At 32.0% G+C, this 18,569-nt stretch overlaps 1 protein-coding gene across 1 annotated transcript in view; it reads right to left on the bottom strand.

The window, feature by feature from the left end:
* The window catches only part of LOC118182732 (ubiquitin carboxyl-terminal hydrolase 8-like), a 147,176-nt gene that overhangs the window by 31,181 nt on the left and 97,426 nt on the right, over positions 1 to 18,569 (bottom strand). The window contains exons 15-18 of the mRNA XM_085816942.1: positions 17,281 to 17,380; positions 7,655 to 7,759; positions 6,087 to 6,302; positions 825 to 967 (exon numbers count right to left, since the gene is read on the bottom strand). Of these exons, the coding sequence (XP_085673068.1) occupies positions 825 to 967; positions 6,087 to 6,302; positions 7,655 to 7,759; positions 17,281 to 17,380 (564 nt within the window). The remainder of the gene's footprint in view (positions 1 to 824; positions 968 to 6,086; positions 6,303 to 7,654; positions 7,760 to 17,280; positions 17,381 to 18,569) is intronic.

Raw genomic sequence — 18,569 nt, 5'->3', positions numbered from 1 at the left:
TGCAAATATATAAAAAATGTAAACTTTTTGGAATAGGCACATTTAAACTGCCAACTTGATTGTGGCCACAACATGTTTGCTGAAATAAAAAATGAAGATTTAATCTGCTTTTGCCTCCAATTTTTTATTCATTATGGATCAACACTTCTATGCTATCAAAATTCCTGCTGGTCCTTACTTCTGAGTTTGTTTATATTACATATATATATATATATATATATCTAATAAAATTATTTAAAGTTTTAGAATTAATTTATGGATTATTAAATATTTTTTTCATGTATTAAGGATGCTTGCACTTAATTTACTTATGCTTTCTGAATTTGAATATTTCAAATTAGTTTGCATCAATAATTTATCTTTTATTTGTTTACAATTGAATTTCCATAATTTAAAATTTTAATTAGCTTTGTATGAAAGAGATAATGTTTTTGTATTTATTATATATATAAATACACACACATGCATACATATAAATATACATATAAAAGCAACTGACTGACAAAACCTTTGATTTATTTTCAGGAAAAATACATAAATAACCTCTATTACATTTTCTTTCTTTTCAACCTACCATTTCAAATGTCCTACCATTTTTTGTTGTTTAAGCACTAGCCAAGAATGGAGGGGGGGGGGTCATTGATTATTTAGCCACTTCATCAATGAGAATATGTACTACAAAGAGTAGCTGATATAATACCCATGAGAAGGGGAGAATACAAACATCCATACCTTCTTCGAAATCAGTACAGATCGATAAAAATGGCCACTTAAAACAGCATTATAAAATTTAAGACCAAAAATTTAAAAATGAAAAATTATACCTTTTCAACTGAATGACCAAAATATTTGGCAAGCGGCAAATACGCAGGCGCTTCTCAGCCTCTTTCTTTTGCTTGCACCTGGGGCAATCCCAAGCAGCTTCACCATATATCTTTTCGGATTTCAAAAAATATTGAAAGCACTCCTAAGAAATATATACATAACACAATTATTACGAAACACATATGGTACTTTATCTAAATATTTAAAGGTTTTTCTAAAATCAGAATCAGATTATACAGCATAAAAATATGTAACAATGGAATGAGAAATTTGGATACATAAATTATTTAGATGATTAAAATGTTTAAATAATTGATTGAGTACATCCAATTTCAAACTAATTACATTACTAAAATTTATATTATAGAAGTGTTTACAAACTACAAGTGTAAAAAGAAATTTACAGATTCTTACTATTCTGATACTTATTGAAGTTTCTTAACCTACTAAAAAAAAACTGCAAATAAAATGATGCAAATCTTACTTTGATATTTCAAAGTACATACAGTCAAAAGTCTTTAATCCGGACCTCAAAACTACAAACTTTCTGCGCATGCGTAAACGCATTTTGCGTTTAAGCATGCGCATAATATTTTTACGCATGCGCGTTTAATGTATAATGGATGGTATAAGCTAAGCTAAAATTATCTAATTATCTATTTCAGTTAATGTTGCAGGTTGCGATGTTCCTTAATCTTCTAATTGGATCCGGCTTATTATTTTTTGCAGACTGTTAGAGCAATTTTATAAAAGTAAGCTTGAACTTTCGATTACGTCAATAAGAATTTCCGATTCTGGAGCTGCCAAAGGATCTACAAAGAGAAAGCACGTTTCGATGTCTATCAAACAAAAAGTGGAATTGCTACAAAAAATGGATAAAGGCATATCCTTTGTTTCTCTAACCATTCCGAAATCTGTTTATCAATTTCACGCTGCTCTGTGATGGGGAGACATCGCAGTGTGCAATGAACTGGAAGTTGATCTGTCAGTACTATCCTCATCTTCAGGGCAAATGTTTTTATTTTATTCGGCTTATAATTCCTTACTAAATGTATTTCATCTCGATGTACTCCGCCTTTGATATGATTTAAATCAAATTCCTCATCATTATAAATATGACGAATACACATCAAATATTTTTCTGGTTGCAATTTTCTAATTTCGACTATGCGTAATGTATGCTTTACGCATGCGCGCGTTGAAAGAAATGTTTAATAAAGTAAACAAATAAAAATTAAGCTTTTTTTTGTAAATTTTGATACCCTTTAGATCATAATTGCTCTTTATTTCATAAATTACAGTTTCATATTTTTAATTTTATAATTTCTGTATGCCATCTTACCAGATTTAAACCGATGATCTATAATCTGGAATCGCCGAAGTTCCGACGAGTCCGGATTAAAGACTTTTGACTGTACTATGAATAAATCACTGTTGTTAATTTTTAAATAAAACTTATTTCTTAAATTAAATACAAAATTAATTACTTAAAAATCTAAAATTAATTACCTAAAATATCTATCTTTCAAAAATTAATTATCTGTACGAAATTATAAAGAGTTTATAAATTGTAATGTTTATTATTATAAATTGCAAGTTACAATTGTAAATTTTAATTGTAAATTGTAATTTATAAATAGTAATTAATGTTTATAACTGTAATTCCTCTAACCAATTTTATAACAGTGACAAAATGTTAACTTTTTGCAATAAATGGCATTTATAACTAATTATAATATTCTGATTTAACCAGTTTGATACTAAATTAATGACAAAAATCTCTTAATTTTTGTAGAGTAAAATAACTAATAACCAAAACTACTCTCCATAGCATACTTGCCAACCTATAACACTCAAAAATCAGGAGATTTTTCACAATGTTAAAAAGACTTTTTAAATGACAAAAATATAGTTTTTAATAATGAATTAACTTTAAATAGTTACTAATTCTTAAATGCAAGCAACACAAAAATACCTTACACATAAAATGCATTTTTAATACTTGCATCCTTTAAGGAAAAAAAAAAAAAAGGGCACTTTAACCAGTTTTCATACAAATGTTATGAACAGTGGCAGATTTTGCTTTTGTTAAGAAAGAAATTTCTTAATTTTGTTTATAGCTATTGCCACGTAGGCCTGCTTTCCCTAATAAAAGTTTTTCTAATGTGTAATCACTAATATTAGATCTATATTTAGTCCTCGTTTTCACAACACTGAAAATCCTCTCACACTCTGCATTACTATGGGGAACTGTCAAGATGGCCAACATAATTCTAGACAGTTCACTATATTTTAAAATTCCATCAGCACCTTTCAGTTTTTCAATTAAACTCCACTGAGTGTCAATCCTAGCTGATTTTATGACTTCATCCAAGTTTTCTAATTGTAACCTACAAAATTGTGACTGCAATATATCAGTGGCAACATCAATATCATCATTTTTCATGACTAAAAGAAGTAACACAGGAAATCTGTTAAAAAAAGTACCTTATATCAGAAAAAGATGCATTTGCTAGAGCAGAAACATCAGCAACTTTAGCATGCAAAATCACTTCATCGTTGATTGGAAATTTATGTAGTATGTAATCACATTCTCGACAGAAGTAACTTCTAACATGAAGATAAAACTTAGTTTTGTCTTCTTCTGAAAGTTCTTCCACTACTTTTGTAGTTGCAGCTCCTATTACCAAATCTTCATCTTTCTTCTGATTTTCTATTTCACCACAAATCACATCATATATAGAATTACAAGACAAAACACAGACTGGTTTTACAAACTTTGATAAAATGTCTTTAAACAGATCATAAATCATTGATTGCAAAACATGAATTAATGGAATTCTGCTTTGTAGAACTGTGTTAAGAACATCGAATGATGGCAAAATGAATTGTAAAAAAAAGCAAAATGCTTTGTTAAGGTCTGAAGAAAAAAACATAAATATTCATTCTTCACAAGATAAACTTACAGTAATCAGAAAATGCTTCATGTGTTGAGCAATTTTTTTTATTTTGAAAGAAATTTGTATCAGCTTTACGTTTATATTTTGCAGTATTCTTTTGAGAGCTGCCAGTTGAATTGCTGAATGGTGCAGAAATTACTTTATTTTTCTCAAACCTATTTTTAACAATGGAAGTAATAACTACATCTCTATTTACTTTAGGTATTTTATAACTTTCAATAGAACCTTTTATCTTAACTCTCAAAGTATTTACTTCTTTAAAAAATGCAAGAAGTGGGTACCATTGATCGAGGATTCTAGATAAACATTTCTTTAAAGACAGCCAGCATGTACACACATGTCTCACAATTTTTCTCATTTCAGTATTATGCAGTTGTTGGAACTGTTTCAATTTTTCCTTCCTTTTAGAACTTCTTTCAAGATAATAATAAATATCAACAATGTGTTCATCCACATTTATTGGTAAAGAAGCTGTCCCTTTTTCAGCTGCTAAATTTAAGAGGTGACAGGTGCACCTTATAATCTGCAAATCTGAATTTTCCTTTCTTAAGATGCCTGCAACACCAGTCTTCAAGGCTACCATTACTGGTGCATTATCGGCAACAAGTGCTAAGCAATTATTCAATGACAGGTGCACCTCATAATCTGCAAATCTGAATTTTCCTTTCTTAAGATGCCTGCAACACCAGTCTTCAAGGCTACCATTACTGGTGCATTATCGGCAACAAGTGCTAAGCAATTATCCAGAGGGATTGCATTTTCTTTTAAAGTTTTAATAATTAGGTGTGCTGTATTAAAGCCTGTCGAATGTCCTTCTAAAGTGGGGACAGAAAGCAAACTGTACTCAATTTCTGAAGACTCTGGATTAAAAAAAGAAACAACAATTGGATATAGTTTTGAATCGGTATTATTGCTTCCATCTGTAGAGGGGCAGAACGGAGCTGTTTTAATGCAATCAGTAACTGAAGATTTATTTTTCAAATCCATTTTTTTAAAAATTACACCTGTTTTGGTCCTTGCACTTGAGTATTTCTTAGCGATTTCACTATCGGGAAACATTTTTCTAAATAAAGCTGCAGCGTGATCCGATGCATTCAGTGGCAGGTTGTGCTCCAGTAAAAAGGCAGAGAACAGAAATTCTGCATTAATACCTTTTTGGTCCTTTGTTTCCAAAGAAAAATTTAATTTTTTGTTTTTTTCAAAACAACTTATGTTGTCCTTGTGTACGCACATGTTTGAGAATATCCGCCCTTCCACCATGTGAAATCGAAAAATCGCAACAACAGAGGGTACACATCGCACATTTATTACATTTCCTTGAGGAAATAATGGAAGGAAATGTAAGATTTTCGAAACATACACGAGTATTTCACCTTTCTCGCAGACATAACAAAAGATGATAATTTCTAAAACTATTTCCCGAACGCACGTGCATTCACACAACTCAGGACAAGATGAATGAAATAACTAAAGAACTTCCAAATAATAGCCTTGAGCTTGCTTTGTGCTCATTGGCTAATATATGCTAGATGACACATAGTGGAGCTCGACGTCTATTGGAAAACTGGAGAACGACGTTTCTGGATACGTATGCTCTCGCTCACAAACCAGAAATTCTCATCTGATTCGCAAGGTTTTGTTTTAGATATAATTTAGAGAAAATTCAATTGCTTTCAGACATCGAAAATCACTTTTTTTTTGTTCATATAATGAAGTATTAAGCCAAGTTCCATAAAAATCCTGAGGAATTTTAAGAATAAGAAAGTTGAGAGAAATGTATTGTAAATCAGGTTGGCAGAAGAGCGGCCGAAAATCGGGAGAGTTGGCAACTCTGCCATAGCATAAAAGCAAGATTTGGATTGAATTCTCTCCAATACATAAATGGTTGTTTTGACAGTGACTAATAAATTCACAGATCCAAAAATATGAAATCTTTAAATTTTTGCAATTTGAATTAAAAATATTTTAAATTTGAAGTACATTTAAAAAATAATATTGGTTAATATATGAAGTGCCACACAAAAGTTCTCATAATTTTGATATTTTAAAGTTTACCATTTGATTTTACTGCATGCGAAAACGAATGACATAAAAGAAAAGATTAAAAGCTTCAAGTTCAAAAAGATAGTTTCTTTTGCTTTATGAAACAGTAATTCTATTTCAATAGGTGCTATTTTGATGGAGAAAGATAAAGCTAATCAAATGTACATATACTCAGATAAATTCTGAGAAATATTATGCAATATGTCAAATTTTTATAACATTAATCCCTTAATCAAAAGTATTAAAAATTCCACTTACTTTTAAAGAACATCTGGAGCCTAAAATAGGAAGAGAAAGACAGGAGAAAACTTCATAATTATCTGATGTTTTCCTACATGACAAGCAGGTCAATGTTGATTTTAGCAAGCCTTCGAAAATTTCAGATATTTTAGAAAAGTTATAACTTTTATGATGTTGCCAGAAAGCATTTTCATCTGCTGATTCTTCCAGCTTTGTTACTGATCTTCCATGCCTCTAAAATAGTTTTAAAAAAAAGCATATATAAAATAAAAAAATCTGAAAGCTTTCAGATTTCATATTACACCCAAATGGGTGTTTTTTTAACATTTTATGTGTTACCTTTACTTATTAAATATCATGTTCTTTGCACTTAAACGATAAAATTCAATTCAACAGCAATATCACAAAATAATTTTTAAAGAGCACATCTTTAGAATTTCCAATGCACAGTCTTGTACGCTGGAGATAAAAATGCTCCCCCACTCTGTAGTGTTGCCATGGCTAGCTTTGAAATCGTTGAGTTTCTTAATCAAAAACTAAAAATGCTTTACAAAAATATGAAATAGATAATAAAACAAATTCCAAATTCAGGCTTCTAGATGCCCATATTCAGGCGGAGACATACGTTATTCAAAATTTGATGGCCCAAGGTACAGTTGTTTTATTACAATGCAAGAAACATACAACATACATTTATGCATATTCTTCATTATTTAATTTCTTTAAATACAATACATGGCTCTAATATTTGGCAGCAACAATTTAAAAAGTGATTTGCCGTTTATAGTGAATCAATGCAAAGTGCCAAATTGAAATTAAAAATTAATAGCCCTTCTGGGGGGGGCTAATGCCCTTTAGGCTAAATATATATCAATAATAAGGCATATTTCATTTTCAAACATACTCACTCAGTTTCCTAGTGTTATTCTAATGGGCGTTTGTGTGTTATGCTGCAAAAAGCTGCCTGCAAATGCACTGCCGTCTATGCTCAATTAGTAGACTTGGTTTGGAAAGCTTGTTACGGTGAAGGAGGAACAGTACAACTTAATGGGAGACAGATTAACGAATTACTAATGTTAGCAGTATGATTTTTTCTGTGCATGTTACAATAAGTGTAAATTAACTTCAGTGTGCTACTTCCAATAATAAATTTTAATGTTAGAAATTAATATACACACTACTTGGACTCCTCTCTTAAAGAATAAATTAATGTCATTTATCCTCCTTCATTCAGGTGGATTGTTTATAACTCAAAACTGTCATATTTGCTGGTACATCCCACAGTTGAAAATTAAATCCATAATTTCTTTTTTAAAATTAATTTCTCAATCTTCATAGCTAATTTTGTGCTCCCTCTATTTCTTCACCCATCCTCGTTCCAGCTCTGCTTTTCATAATAAGAAATTGGTCAAAAATTCAAATGCATAAATAAAATGCATTCTGTAAGTAAAATATAATTTATATATTTTATTTCATCAGGTTTCTCGGTTATGTAATTTTTAGATAATTAAGTTTTTTAGCATTAAGTATAGGTAATAAAACATGATTAAAGAAAAGTTTTAAAAGATCATATTCTAAAGTGATACCTTATTTAAATCTGCATGCAATTTCTCCATCAGAACTACTAGGAATTCATGTGAATCCTGTTGTTCATTTCCAATACATACAGCCAAACATCTGCTAACAGTATTCTACAGAAATAAGAAAATGTATTAGTATGAATTTGAAATACAATTTTTTACAGCAAGGTTAATATAACAAGGCATAATTGTAATTTGCTAAACATGATGAAGAGTATAATAAAATATATTAAAATTATGTTACTACTCGTTAAAAAAGATAAAAGGCCAACTGGATAAATTTCTGATGGGCTGATTAATAATGGCAATAGTGCCAAAGTTTTCTGCTTAGGGCTGGGAAGGGCAGCATTCTTATGTATATAAAAACCAAACTTAAATATATTTCCCCTAGTTTTTTCAATGTACAGCAGCATCCTAGCCTCCAGTCATTTTACTCAACTAGCGCAGAATAAAATAAAACAAAGTTAAAAATATTTTTTATTAATACATTATGAATAACACAGATAAATAAAAGAAAAAATGTAAATGCTAATTTATTTATTACAGTCAAAAGTCTTTAATCCGGACTCGTCGGGGATTCCCGATTATCGATTTTTCCGGATTATAGATCATCAGTTTAAATCTGGTAAGATGGCATGCAGAAATTATAAAATTAAAAATATGAAACCGTAATTTATGAAATAAAGAGCCATTATGATCTAAAGGGTATCAAAATTTACAAAACAAAACAAAACAAAACAAAAACAAAAAAAAAAAAAAACTTAATATTTATTTGTTTACTTTATTAAACATTTCTTTCAACGCGCGCATGCGTAAAGCACACATTACGCACAGTAGAAATTAGAAAATTGCAACCAGAAAACTATTTGATGTGTGATATTTATAATGACAAAGAATTTGATTTAAATCATATCAAAGACGGAATACATCGAGATGAAATACTACATTTAGTAAGGAATTATAAGCCGAATAAAATAAAAACATCTGCCCTGAAGATAAGGATAGTGCTGACAGATCAACTTCCTGTTCATTGCGCGCTGCGACGCCACCTCCCCCCCACGGAACAGCATGAAATTGATAAACAGATTTCGGAATGGTTAGAGAAACAAAGGTATGCCTTTATCCATTTTTGGCAGCAATTCCACTTTTTGTTTGATGGACATCGAAACATACTTTTGCTTTGTAGATCCTTTACATATTAGTAAATATATATCGGAAATTCTATTTCACATAATCGAAAGTTCAAGCTTACTTTTATAAAATTGCTCTAACAGTCTGCAAAAAATAATCCAATTCGAAGATTAAGGAACAACGCGATCTGCAACATTAACTGAAATAGATATTTAGATAATTTTAGCTTATACCGTCCGTTATACATCAAACGCGCATGCAGAAATGTATTATGAGCATGCACAGACTGTACAATAAACTGTACAATTTTGACTGTACAATAAACAAAGTTAATCTTTTAGCACCTTTTTATCAAAAAGCTTCAAATCAAAATTAGAAAATGAAGACAAATATTTTATTGATTTATCAGAGAGATGTCTGCTCATGTTACTAATGACAGAGTTTAATTAGGTTTCCAATTTAGAACTTTCAGAGATATGCAAGAGTTACTAATTTCATATTGAGGATTACATCTGTTCAGATAGTTCAATGTTCATCAGTTACCTGCAGTTTAATTCAGAAATTCTACTGAACTGTGAACAAGCTTTGGTCATCCCTATACAATTGCTTAACACTGATAATAACAATGATCCACTGAAATATAAACATTGCAGCAAAATTTTGTTCTAAATCCTTGATATTTTGTTTTTAGGTCTTCCTTCTATTACTCCTTTGTGTAATAATTCCTTTTCAACATTTCCCAAATCTATGGTTCAACCTATTTAGTGTTTTCCAAGTTATAAGATCAGCCTATTTCCACCACTAAACTGAAGAGCTAGTTTCAAATATAATCAACCATATTTTTTAAATCATCACATTTATACACGAAAATATCAGCAGTTTTATTTCATGCAATTTTATAATATCTGGGGAAGAAGGTATTTATTTATTTATTCACTTTAAGATTTTTTAAGGTGAACACTAGACTGCATGATAAAAATCACCTATATATCAAGTCTAACACACATTGCCAATAGTTCTCCACCACTGAGTCTAGGAAGAAAAGCTATGGCCACCCAACCAGTATAGTGGTTAGCATTGCTGACTGCCTTCCGAAGGGCCATGGTTCGAATACTGGAGAAGGCATGGATGTTTGTAAATGTATAGTGTCGGTGCGGCATGGCGGTACTCTAAATATGTAGCTAGCCGAAAGTCCTCCCATGTGGCTTGTGGAAGGGAAGTGGGGTGGAAGACCCTCTACCTGTCTCCTCCATCAAAATTGGAGGCGGAAATGAGCTAAGTCGTACGGTCACCTGTAAGGAGCTCAAGGCTGTAGCCAACATCAGGCGTAAACTTTGCACCTTGCCACGAGGAATTTTATGGGCTTGGGCAGGTGTTACTGTCAAACAAGTGAGCATCAGTAACAACAACAACAGAAAAGTTATATCTTCTATGGGATCCTGAGAAGCTATACATAATGACCTATCGTACTGGTTACCACCTATTGTACTGGTTAGCTAATAATACAGAGAATAAAATTCAAATGTAAAACTTAAACATCAAATTATGCAGGATCACAAAGCAAATTTCAAGACCAGGGGGGCATCATGGATAAAGTTTTATACTCATGGGATACTATCCTGTTTTTAAACTATGCCACACCAATTTGCACAAACCTCTGATCCGAGTGAATATTATGGCAGAAATAGAAATTAGGATAGAAATTAACATGAAACTAACTGTTAGCAAAACTTACCATATTTATCGGCATATAAGATGCACTCCCTTTTTTATACACATTTTTTCATGGATAAAATTTTATTATTGATCATTATAATGAATTTACAGAATTTTAAATATAAAGTAATAAAATACAAAGTAAAATTTTCTGCAAATACCCAATCTATCTGGGAAAGAACACCTTTTAATTGCTTTAGCCTGATGAATAATCATTTTTGTAGAGACTGAAAGTCCCGTTCTTCAGTGGTCTAAAATCCAAGTATTCAGCTCTGCCTCAAGTTCAGACCATTTTGCAGAGTTACCCGTAGTAGCTTATGTTTATTGTTAGTTGATTTTTTTAGATCCTTCTCTTGATTCCGCCAAGTTTTTATCATTTTCTCATTTGGGGATGGCCTGAAATGCCTCTCTGCATCCCTGTTTCCATGTTCTTTAGTATACGCAATCACACGTAGCTTGTATGCTATGTTATAGCATTGCAAAAGTTGTTTTTGAGCCATAACTAGCCAACAAATTTAAGAAAACTGAAACTCAGATCAGTAGAAACTTCACACAATTAAAAGTCCTTTACTTGGTAAGTTTAAATGTACACAGCTGTGATCATCAATGACAGTGCATGCATATTCACTGAACTCTATGTAACTGTAATATTCTCACATTCTGCAAGGAAACAAGAAAAAAATCACATAACTCTGAATAGAGGAAACTTCCAGAAATGAATGTAATCAAAAACTGAGTATCAACGTATAAGACGCTTGCCGTTTTACAGATCTAATTTCAAAGAAAAAAAGTGCGTCTTATACGCCAGCACAGTGGTTCTTAACCGGGGGTGCCCGCACCCCTGTATTTTTGGGGGTGCGGGAGAAGCCCCTACTTAACGATAAAAATTATTAAATATCATTTATTAAATTTCTTATAATGAAATATTTGAAATCTGCAATAGTGTACCCAATACTGAAGCTCATAAAAATTGGTAGCACCTAGCTCACTTATTGGCAAAAGACACAGGAAAGAGCCGGTGCCGATGGGCATATACACTACGCTACGAAAAGGCATGAAACGCTACAAACGAATGCAAACAGGCAGCTAGGTGACAAAGAAAAGAAAAAAAAAACTTTGTGGGAATACAAGCGTGACCTTCAAGAAACCTCGATAGCCACGAAGTCACGAAACAAGCAGAGAACGTTATCCCAGCTTGCGCATGCGCTGAGTTCAACATGTGCTACTCCAATGAAATCTACGGATTCACAGATTTGTATCTGCATCTACTGCGCCTGTGTTAGGTTGAGTCAACTATTGTGTCTGCGACATGTGTATTGTGTATTCTGACTTGTCCAGAAACTTCTTAAGACTAATACATTCTTAATTGCCCGTTCAAGCCGAATAGAATTCAGTGATATTACAAACGTAAGAACATTATATATATTATATTACATTATTTCTAAATAATTAAATCGATTATAGTGAACCCCACTATGTAAAAAAAAACGACAATGGAACGATAAATATGCCGGTTATGGATTTACCTGCACAACCGAAAAAGATGGCATGCAACGACCGCAATGCATTTTGTGTTCCAAAATATTTTCAAACAGCAATCTCAAACCATCAAAGTTATTAGAGCATTTCAACAATGTGCATGGTGGCGAAAAAGCGCATAGCATGAACAGCTTGAAGTCAAAGAAGGCTCGGTTTGATACCAGTGGAACTATCCTAAAATTGTGCCGACCAGCAATTCAAAAACCTTTATTAGAAGCGTCATATCAAGTGGCATATTTATGTGAAAAAAAAAAAAAAAAAAAAAAAAAAAAAAAGAAACCTCACACGATCGCTGAAGAGTTGATTAAACCTTCTGCTTTAATTATTGCTAAAACAGTTTTAGATTTGGAAGCACATAAAAAAATCCAACAGATTCCATTATCGAATGATATTATACGATCGCGAATACAAGATCTCAGTGAAGATATTCTAATGCAAGTAATTGAAGACATAAAAATCAGTCTACTAAAAATAAGCATGCAACTGGATGAGTCAACTGATGTTGATAATTGTAGCCAACTTTTGGTATTTGTCAGGTATGTGAAGGAAAAAGAGGTGATAGAAGAATTTCTATTTTGTGAGCCACTGGAGGTGAATACGAGAGGAATTGATATTTTCAAACGCATCAAAGATTTTTTTACTAAATATCAATTACCAATGAATGTGATTAGCTCAATATGCACTGATGGAGCACCAGCAATGTTAGGCAAAAATTCAGGATTTTTTTCACACATGAAAAGAGAATTACCGGAAGTAATAATAACGCATTGCATGTTGCATCGTCGTGCACTTGCGTCGAAAGCATTGCCAGAAAGTTTAAAACAACATCTAACTACAGCAGTAAATGTAGTAAAATACATCCCAGGGCGAGCGCTTAATCATCGCATTTTTCGTGCATTTTGCGAAGAAATCAGTGCTGATCATACAGTGCTCCTATATCACACCGAAATACGATGGTTATCTAAGGGTCGCATGCTTAACAGAGTTTTTGAATTGCGTGAAGAAATTATTCAATTACTAACTAGTCAAAACTGTTATTTAGTAAAAGATTTTGAGGGTAATGATGCAATGCTGAGGCTGGCCTACTTAGCAGACATATTTAGCCATTTAAATGAACCGAATCTATCAATGCAAGGATTTGGTATAAATATAATAATATCTAGTGAAAAATTATCTTCATTTATCGCAAAATTAGAAATTTGGATACGTCGAGTAGAAAAGGGGAATTTTGCAAACTTTCCCTTCTGTTATTGTGAAAAATGAAAAGAATACAATTATACCCGACATTGTAATACATTTGAGACGATTGAGCGAATCATTCAATGGATACTTTTCTACTGGAAATATTACCAAAACTCAGAGATGGATACTGGATCCATTTCTATTTGACTTAAATTTGATGGATGATAGTGATCTGAAAAAAAGATCATCTTATTGAAATGCAAGCAAGTAGACATGTTCAAATGGAATTCGAACAATTAGAATTGCAACAATTCTGGTGTTCGCAGTTACAACGTTATCCAGAGTTGGCGAACGGAGCACTGCAGTTACTCTTACCCTTTGCTACCACCTACTTGTGCGAAATGGGATTTTCATCACTTTTGCATATAAAACCTAAAGCGAGAAATCGCTTAAATGCAAGTGATGACTTACGCGTATGTCTTTCAAAAAAGGAACCTCGCTTCGCCAGTATAATAATAAACAAACGACAACAGACTAGTCATTAATACAAATAATATTGTTTTGTATTTATATAAAATGTACAATGTTTTTCAATAAACAATAAGTTTCGCAAAAAAAATTAAAACACATTTTTCAATGGGGTGCGGGAGATATATTTTCAGATTCAATGGGGTGCGACTTGCTAGAAAGGTTAAGAAACACTGCCCCAGCAAATACGGTAAATCATAAATGTAACAAAACAGCTCCCACATAAAAGCTTGATACCAAAGAAATCAATTTTTTTTTTTTTAAAATAAAAACATACCATTCCAGACATAGAGGCTTTTGGGAAAAACTTTATAAAAGAAACTGGATTGCATATAAGTTATTCAAGCTTTACCTTTATGGAGTATTCCTCATAAATATAATACCTCAAAGATATGCACATAGATGAAAAACACTCACACAGCCAAAACATTTTATTATGAAAAAGTGAACAAAGGCTCTTGGCTTTAGGCACCAATGACAAACTGTTGGATACAAGACAAGATGCTTCTGCAGCAATTAACATACTTTTATTTGAAATACTTGGTTAAAAATGCTTTATACAGTGGGTGATTGGTTAACAAACAGTTCAGATTGCGAACAAATCGGACAACGAATACTTTCGAGAAAGATTTTTGTGTTTGATTAACGAACACGTCTCGGCTCTAGGAGCATAACGTGCAGGATTGCCAAACCCAACGGAACAAAAATTGTTTTTCATCTCTCTTGAATTATGTTGCTTGCCTATTAAACTTCAAAGTACTATACTGGAAGAAAAAATTGTGAAAGCTGTGTTCATCTTTCGTTCAAGGAGACAGAGGTGATTAGGAAGACACCCCTGAAATTATATGAACAGATGACAAAAAAACTCTTGAATGAAGCACATTCTTAAATGAACAAAACAAATCTTGAATGAAGAACACCAAGAAACTCAGCGAAATGCGTCTCCTCCTGAACAAGAGGAAGACAAAAGAAGACTAATGCCAACATCTGCCATTAAAGATCTTTTGAAGAAGTGGGAGGATGTTAGAGCAATGGTCTTAGAATGGCACCCAAACCAAGCGAATGTCAGTAGGGTTGGGGATCTTTACAACAACAATGCTATTAATCACTTCCGGAAAATCATGAAAAAGAGAGAAAAGCAATCGACATTGGACATGTTCTTTACACCCCATAAACAAAAAACGGAAAGGACTGATTAATATGCAAGACTATATGTATGTATTTTTTTTAATAAACTTACTAAGAAATTATACATTCTTTTCTTAAATTTGATTTTTAGGGTCTCCAGAACGAATTAATCGATTTTGCAAAAAAAGTCTATAGTAAATTGATGATTGGTTAAAGAACAATTCGGATAGCGAATACAGTCTTGTAACAGATTATGTTCGTTAACCAATCACCCACTGTATTTCAAAATTTTGGAACATTAGTTTACATACAGTGATCCATTAGAGTAGCATTCTTACTACTTGGAAAAGCAATGATCAATTAACAAATCCCTCAGGGAAAATATATACAGGGTGTACCGCAAATGTTGCAACAAACTTTTAGGGGAGGTAGGGCACATCATAAGGAATAAGAATTGCATAGGAACCCATGCCCGGAAATCTCAGGGGTAATTGGAAGCAGAAGTAGAAGATAGGAAAAGAAACAAGAGTGATTAATTTGCAACATTTATTGGACATGAATACAAATGGTGTATGATAGCTTGAATGTTACAACAGATGCTCGAAGTTTGCACCATTAGATGCCAAACATGCCTAACACCGATGGACCATTTACTGCCAGACATGTTCAAACACACCGGAAGTTTCTTTCATTCTAGCAGCTGCGCATGGGAGATCCATTTCAGACACAACAGGATTTTGAATTTGCCACGAGATCCATTTCAGACACAACAGGATTGTGATACATGACACTTCTGATGGCTTCCTGCAAAAGAAATCAAGGCTTGATAAATCCGGTGAGCATGGGGGCCAGGGAATTGGTCCACCACACCAGTTCCTCAGTAATTTCAAAGTTCTCATCAACACATCTTATAAATAATACTAATTCAGCAGTAATATTTATATCAGTGCTTTCATCCACTGGTATGGAGCAAAATTTAAACTGGCCAATTTTTGACTTTGATTGTCATGTTAATGTATTCTTTCAATGTGTTCAATTCTAAAAGTCACTGTTTTCCAAGATAAACTTACAGTCTCAAAATTATTTTTCTTGTCTGGACATAAAACATCACAAACTTGGAACATGCATTGTTTAATGAACTCCTCATCAATGAGAGCTTTATTATTTTTAGCAATATTGTATGCTACAATGTAGCTTGCATGTGTAGCTGCTTCTTGGCTACTGTTGACCTTCTTGAAAAAAGTTTGTCGGCCTGATAATTTTTTATAACGATTTTCTGCATTTTGTTTTCTTTCACTATTCAGACATTGCTTCATAATTGAAATCCTTATGCTTAGATGAGACACACTGGTTTACCTTTTACAACTACATAAAAAAAAAAAAAAAAATTTCCAGGTTCATTCATCATTAAAAGCATGGCACTCTGAATCAACTTTACATTTTTTAGTAGACATTTTGGGTTTCAAATATTTTATGAATAACACAAACAAGTACTAGCTACACTATACTTTTAATAATTTCACCACTATTCACAATGATGCTATATGTCAGCAATTTTTCCATACACAATCAATAATATTGGAACTCGCATCAAAAGAAAAAGCCGCTGGCAGGAGTTTAAAATGCGCAATCTGCTACATGTGAGATCTGATTCACCTATATTGGATTCCTGTATGTCTGCTCCCTGAGAAAGAGATAGCGCTTGTTGGTGCCAATCTATAGCTATAACTAACAAAGAACTTCCGAGTTTGACACATTACCGATTGAAAGCTGTCTGTGTTTGCTATTTCCGACGATTTATGTTCTGTAGAAAAGGAGATGGATATATAATATATAAATATATATTTCTTTTAATTTGCCTCGGACCGACAAATGAAAATTCTATCCACAGCCAGATAGAACCTTTTAGTCGGCCGGAGTTGGCTCATCCCTGGCTCAATACTTTCTGTTATTTTATTACCTCAACTGAAGTATATAAAATGCTGTAAATTTTAAATTACTTTCAATTTTAAACTAGGCATTTTTGATTTGAAAACAAACACACTAAGCCCCCCCCAAAGAGAAAATGCTTTAAATATGCAGAATTTGGTGCACTTTATATGATCCCTAACCATATCATCATAAAATAATATAAAAAAATTTTAAGTAATTAAAATGATCCAAGTATGCAATTTGCTACAAAAATTTGGCTAGAACAACAGCAGTACTTTAAACTTTGATGAGAACTAAATATTTTTAATAATAGCTTAGGAAGACACAACAGAAATATAATAAGACTATACAAAAAAGTTATTTTACATCAAGCTAACAAAATTAAGTACAGAAAGCAAATCTACTTAAAAAATGAATAATCACATTTATTCTTGAACAAATGAGCTTTTAAAAGCACATGAGAATTATATCTCTACCTTAAAGTCTTTGGGAGAAAATGATTTGTACTGGCCCATCCACAAAGCCCTGATAACAACAGCAAATTCTTCTGCCACTTCACCACTCTGCCGACTATCCCTATTAGAATAAAGAATATAGAAGAGATAAGTACAATGCATTTAACAAACACACAACAATCTTTAACACACACACAAAGAGACTTACGTAAAACATACTTTTAATACTTTACATTTATAGATGCTTGAAATAATTGAATAATTCTATAATTTTTTCAAACCAATGTATAACTAATTTGTTAAAATAAAAATTGATTCCTATTGCAGATGGCTCGTAATTTCTCAAGCAATTTTTTTAACAAATAAAATTCTAAAAAAAAAAAAAAAAAAAAAAAAAAAATTGCTCTTGCATACCTTAATTTTAATATTAATCAATAAATAAATAATAATAATAATAAAATTACAAATTGCTAATTGCTTTTAGTGCCTTTTTATTAATTTTTATAGCTTTCTCCAAAAAATATTAGAATAGGGGGTTATAATTTTTTAACTAAAGGTAACCTTTGTTTAATTAATATAAACTATTGGTCATTGTGATTTCATTAAGTACATATTGCTGGGCGAGATGCACTCTTCTGATGGAAACACTTTATTTTTAATTATGAGGATAAATTTTTAAGGCATACTTTAAACTAAGGTAAATCTTCAATGCATTATGTACAGGCCTATCAAATTTTGATTTGAAAGAGAATCCTAGTTTTAAAACATATTTTTTGGCTATCATATTTCAACGAGAATATCCATTTTGCCCACTCTTGAATCTGTATGAAATTTTTTTTTTACATAACATCCGTATGTACAGACAAAATAAAGGATATTCTTTCCAAAATGAATTCAGAACAGATTTTTTTTCATGACGTCTATACACTTACCCCTAATATATATCCAACAGACATTTGGAAAAGGTGTGTATTATGTGAGATACATACATACGTACGTATCTCGTATAACTCAAATGCAATTAGCTGTAGAATGTTGAAATTTTGTATGTAGGACTGTTATAACATGCAATTGTGCACCTCCCTTTTTTGTTGCAATCGGTAATACCAAAAGTATATATATACACACACATACAGCTACACCTAATACATGTTGTGTGTGTGTGTTCACCAACCCCTAATAATAAGTTATATATATATATTATCATATCACATATCTCAAAAACAATTAGCTGTAGAACAGTGAAATTTTGTATACAGGACTGCTAAAACATGTATTTGTGCCCCTCCCTTTTTTGTTGTAATTGGCAG

Source organism: Stegodyphus dumicola, chromosome 5, assembly GCF_044657685.1.
Source record: "Stegodyphus dumicola isolate Sdum_Otavi_A_Nest chromosome 5, ASM4465768v1".
Classification (NCBI taxonomy): domain Eukaryota; kingdom Metazoa; phylum Arthropoda; class Arachnida; order Araneae; family Eresidae; genus Stegodyphus; species Stegodyphus dumicola.
Note: the sequence above shows the minus strand (reverse complement) of the source record. Positions and strands in the feature narration are given on the sequence as shown.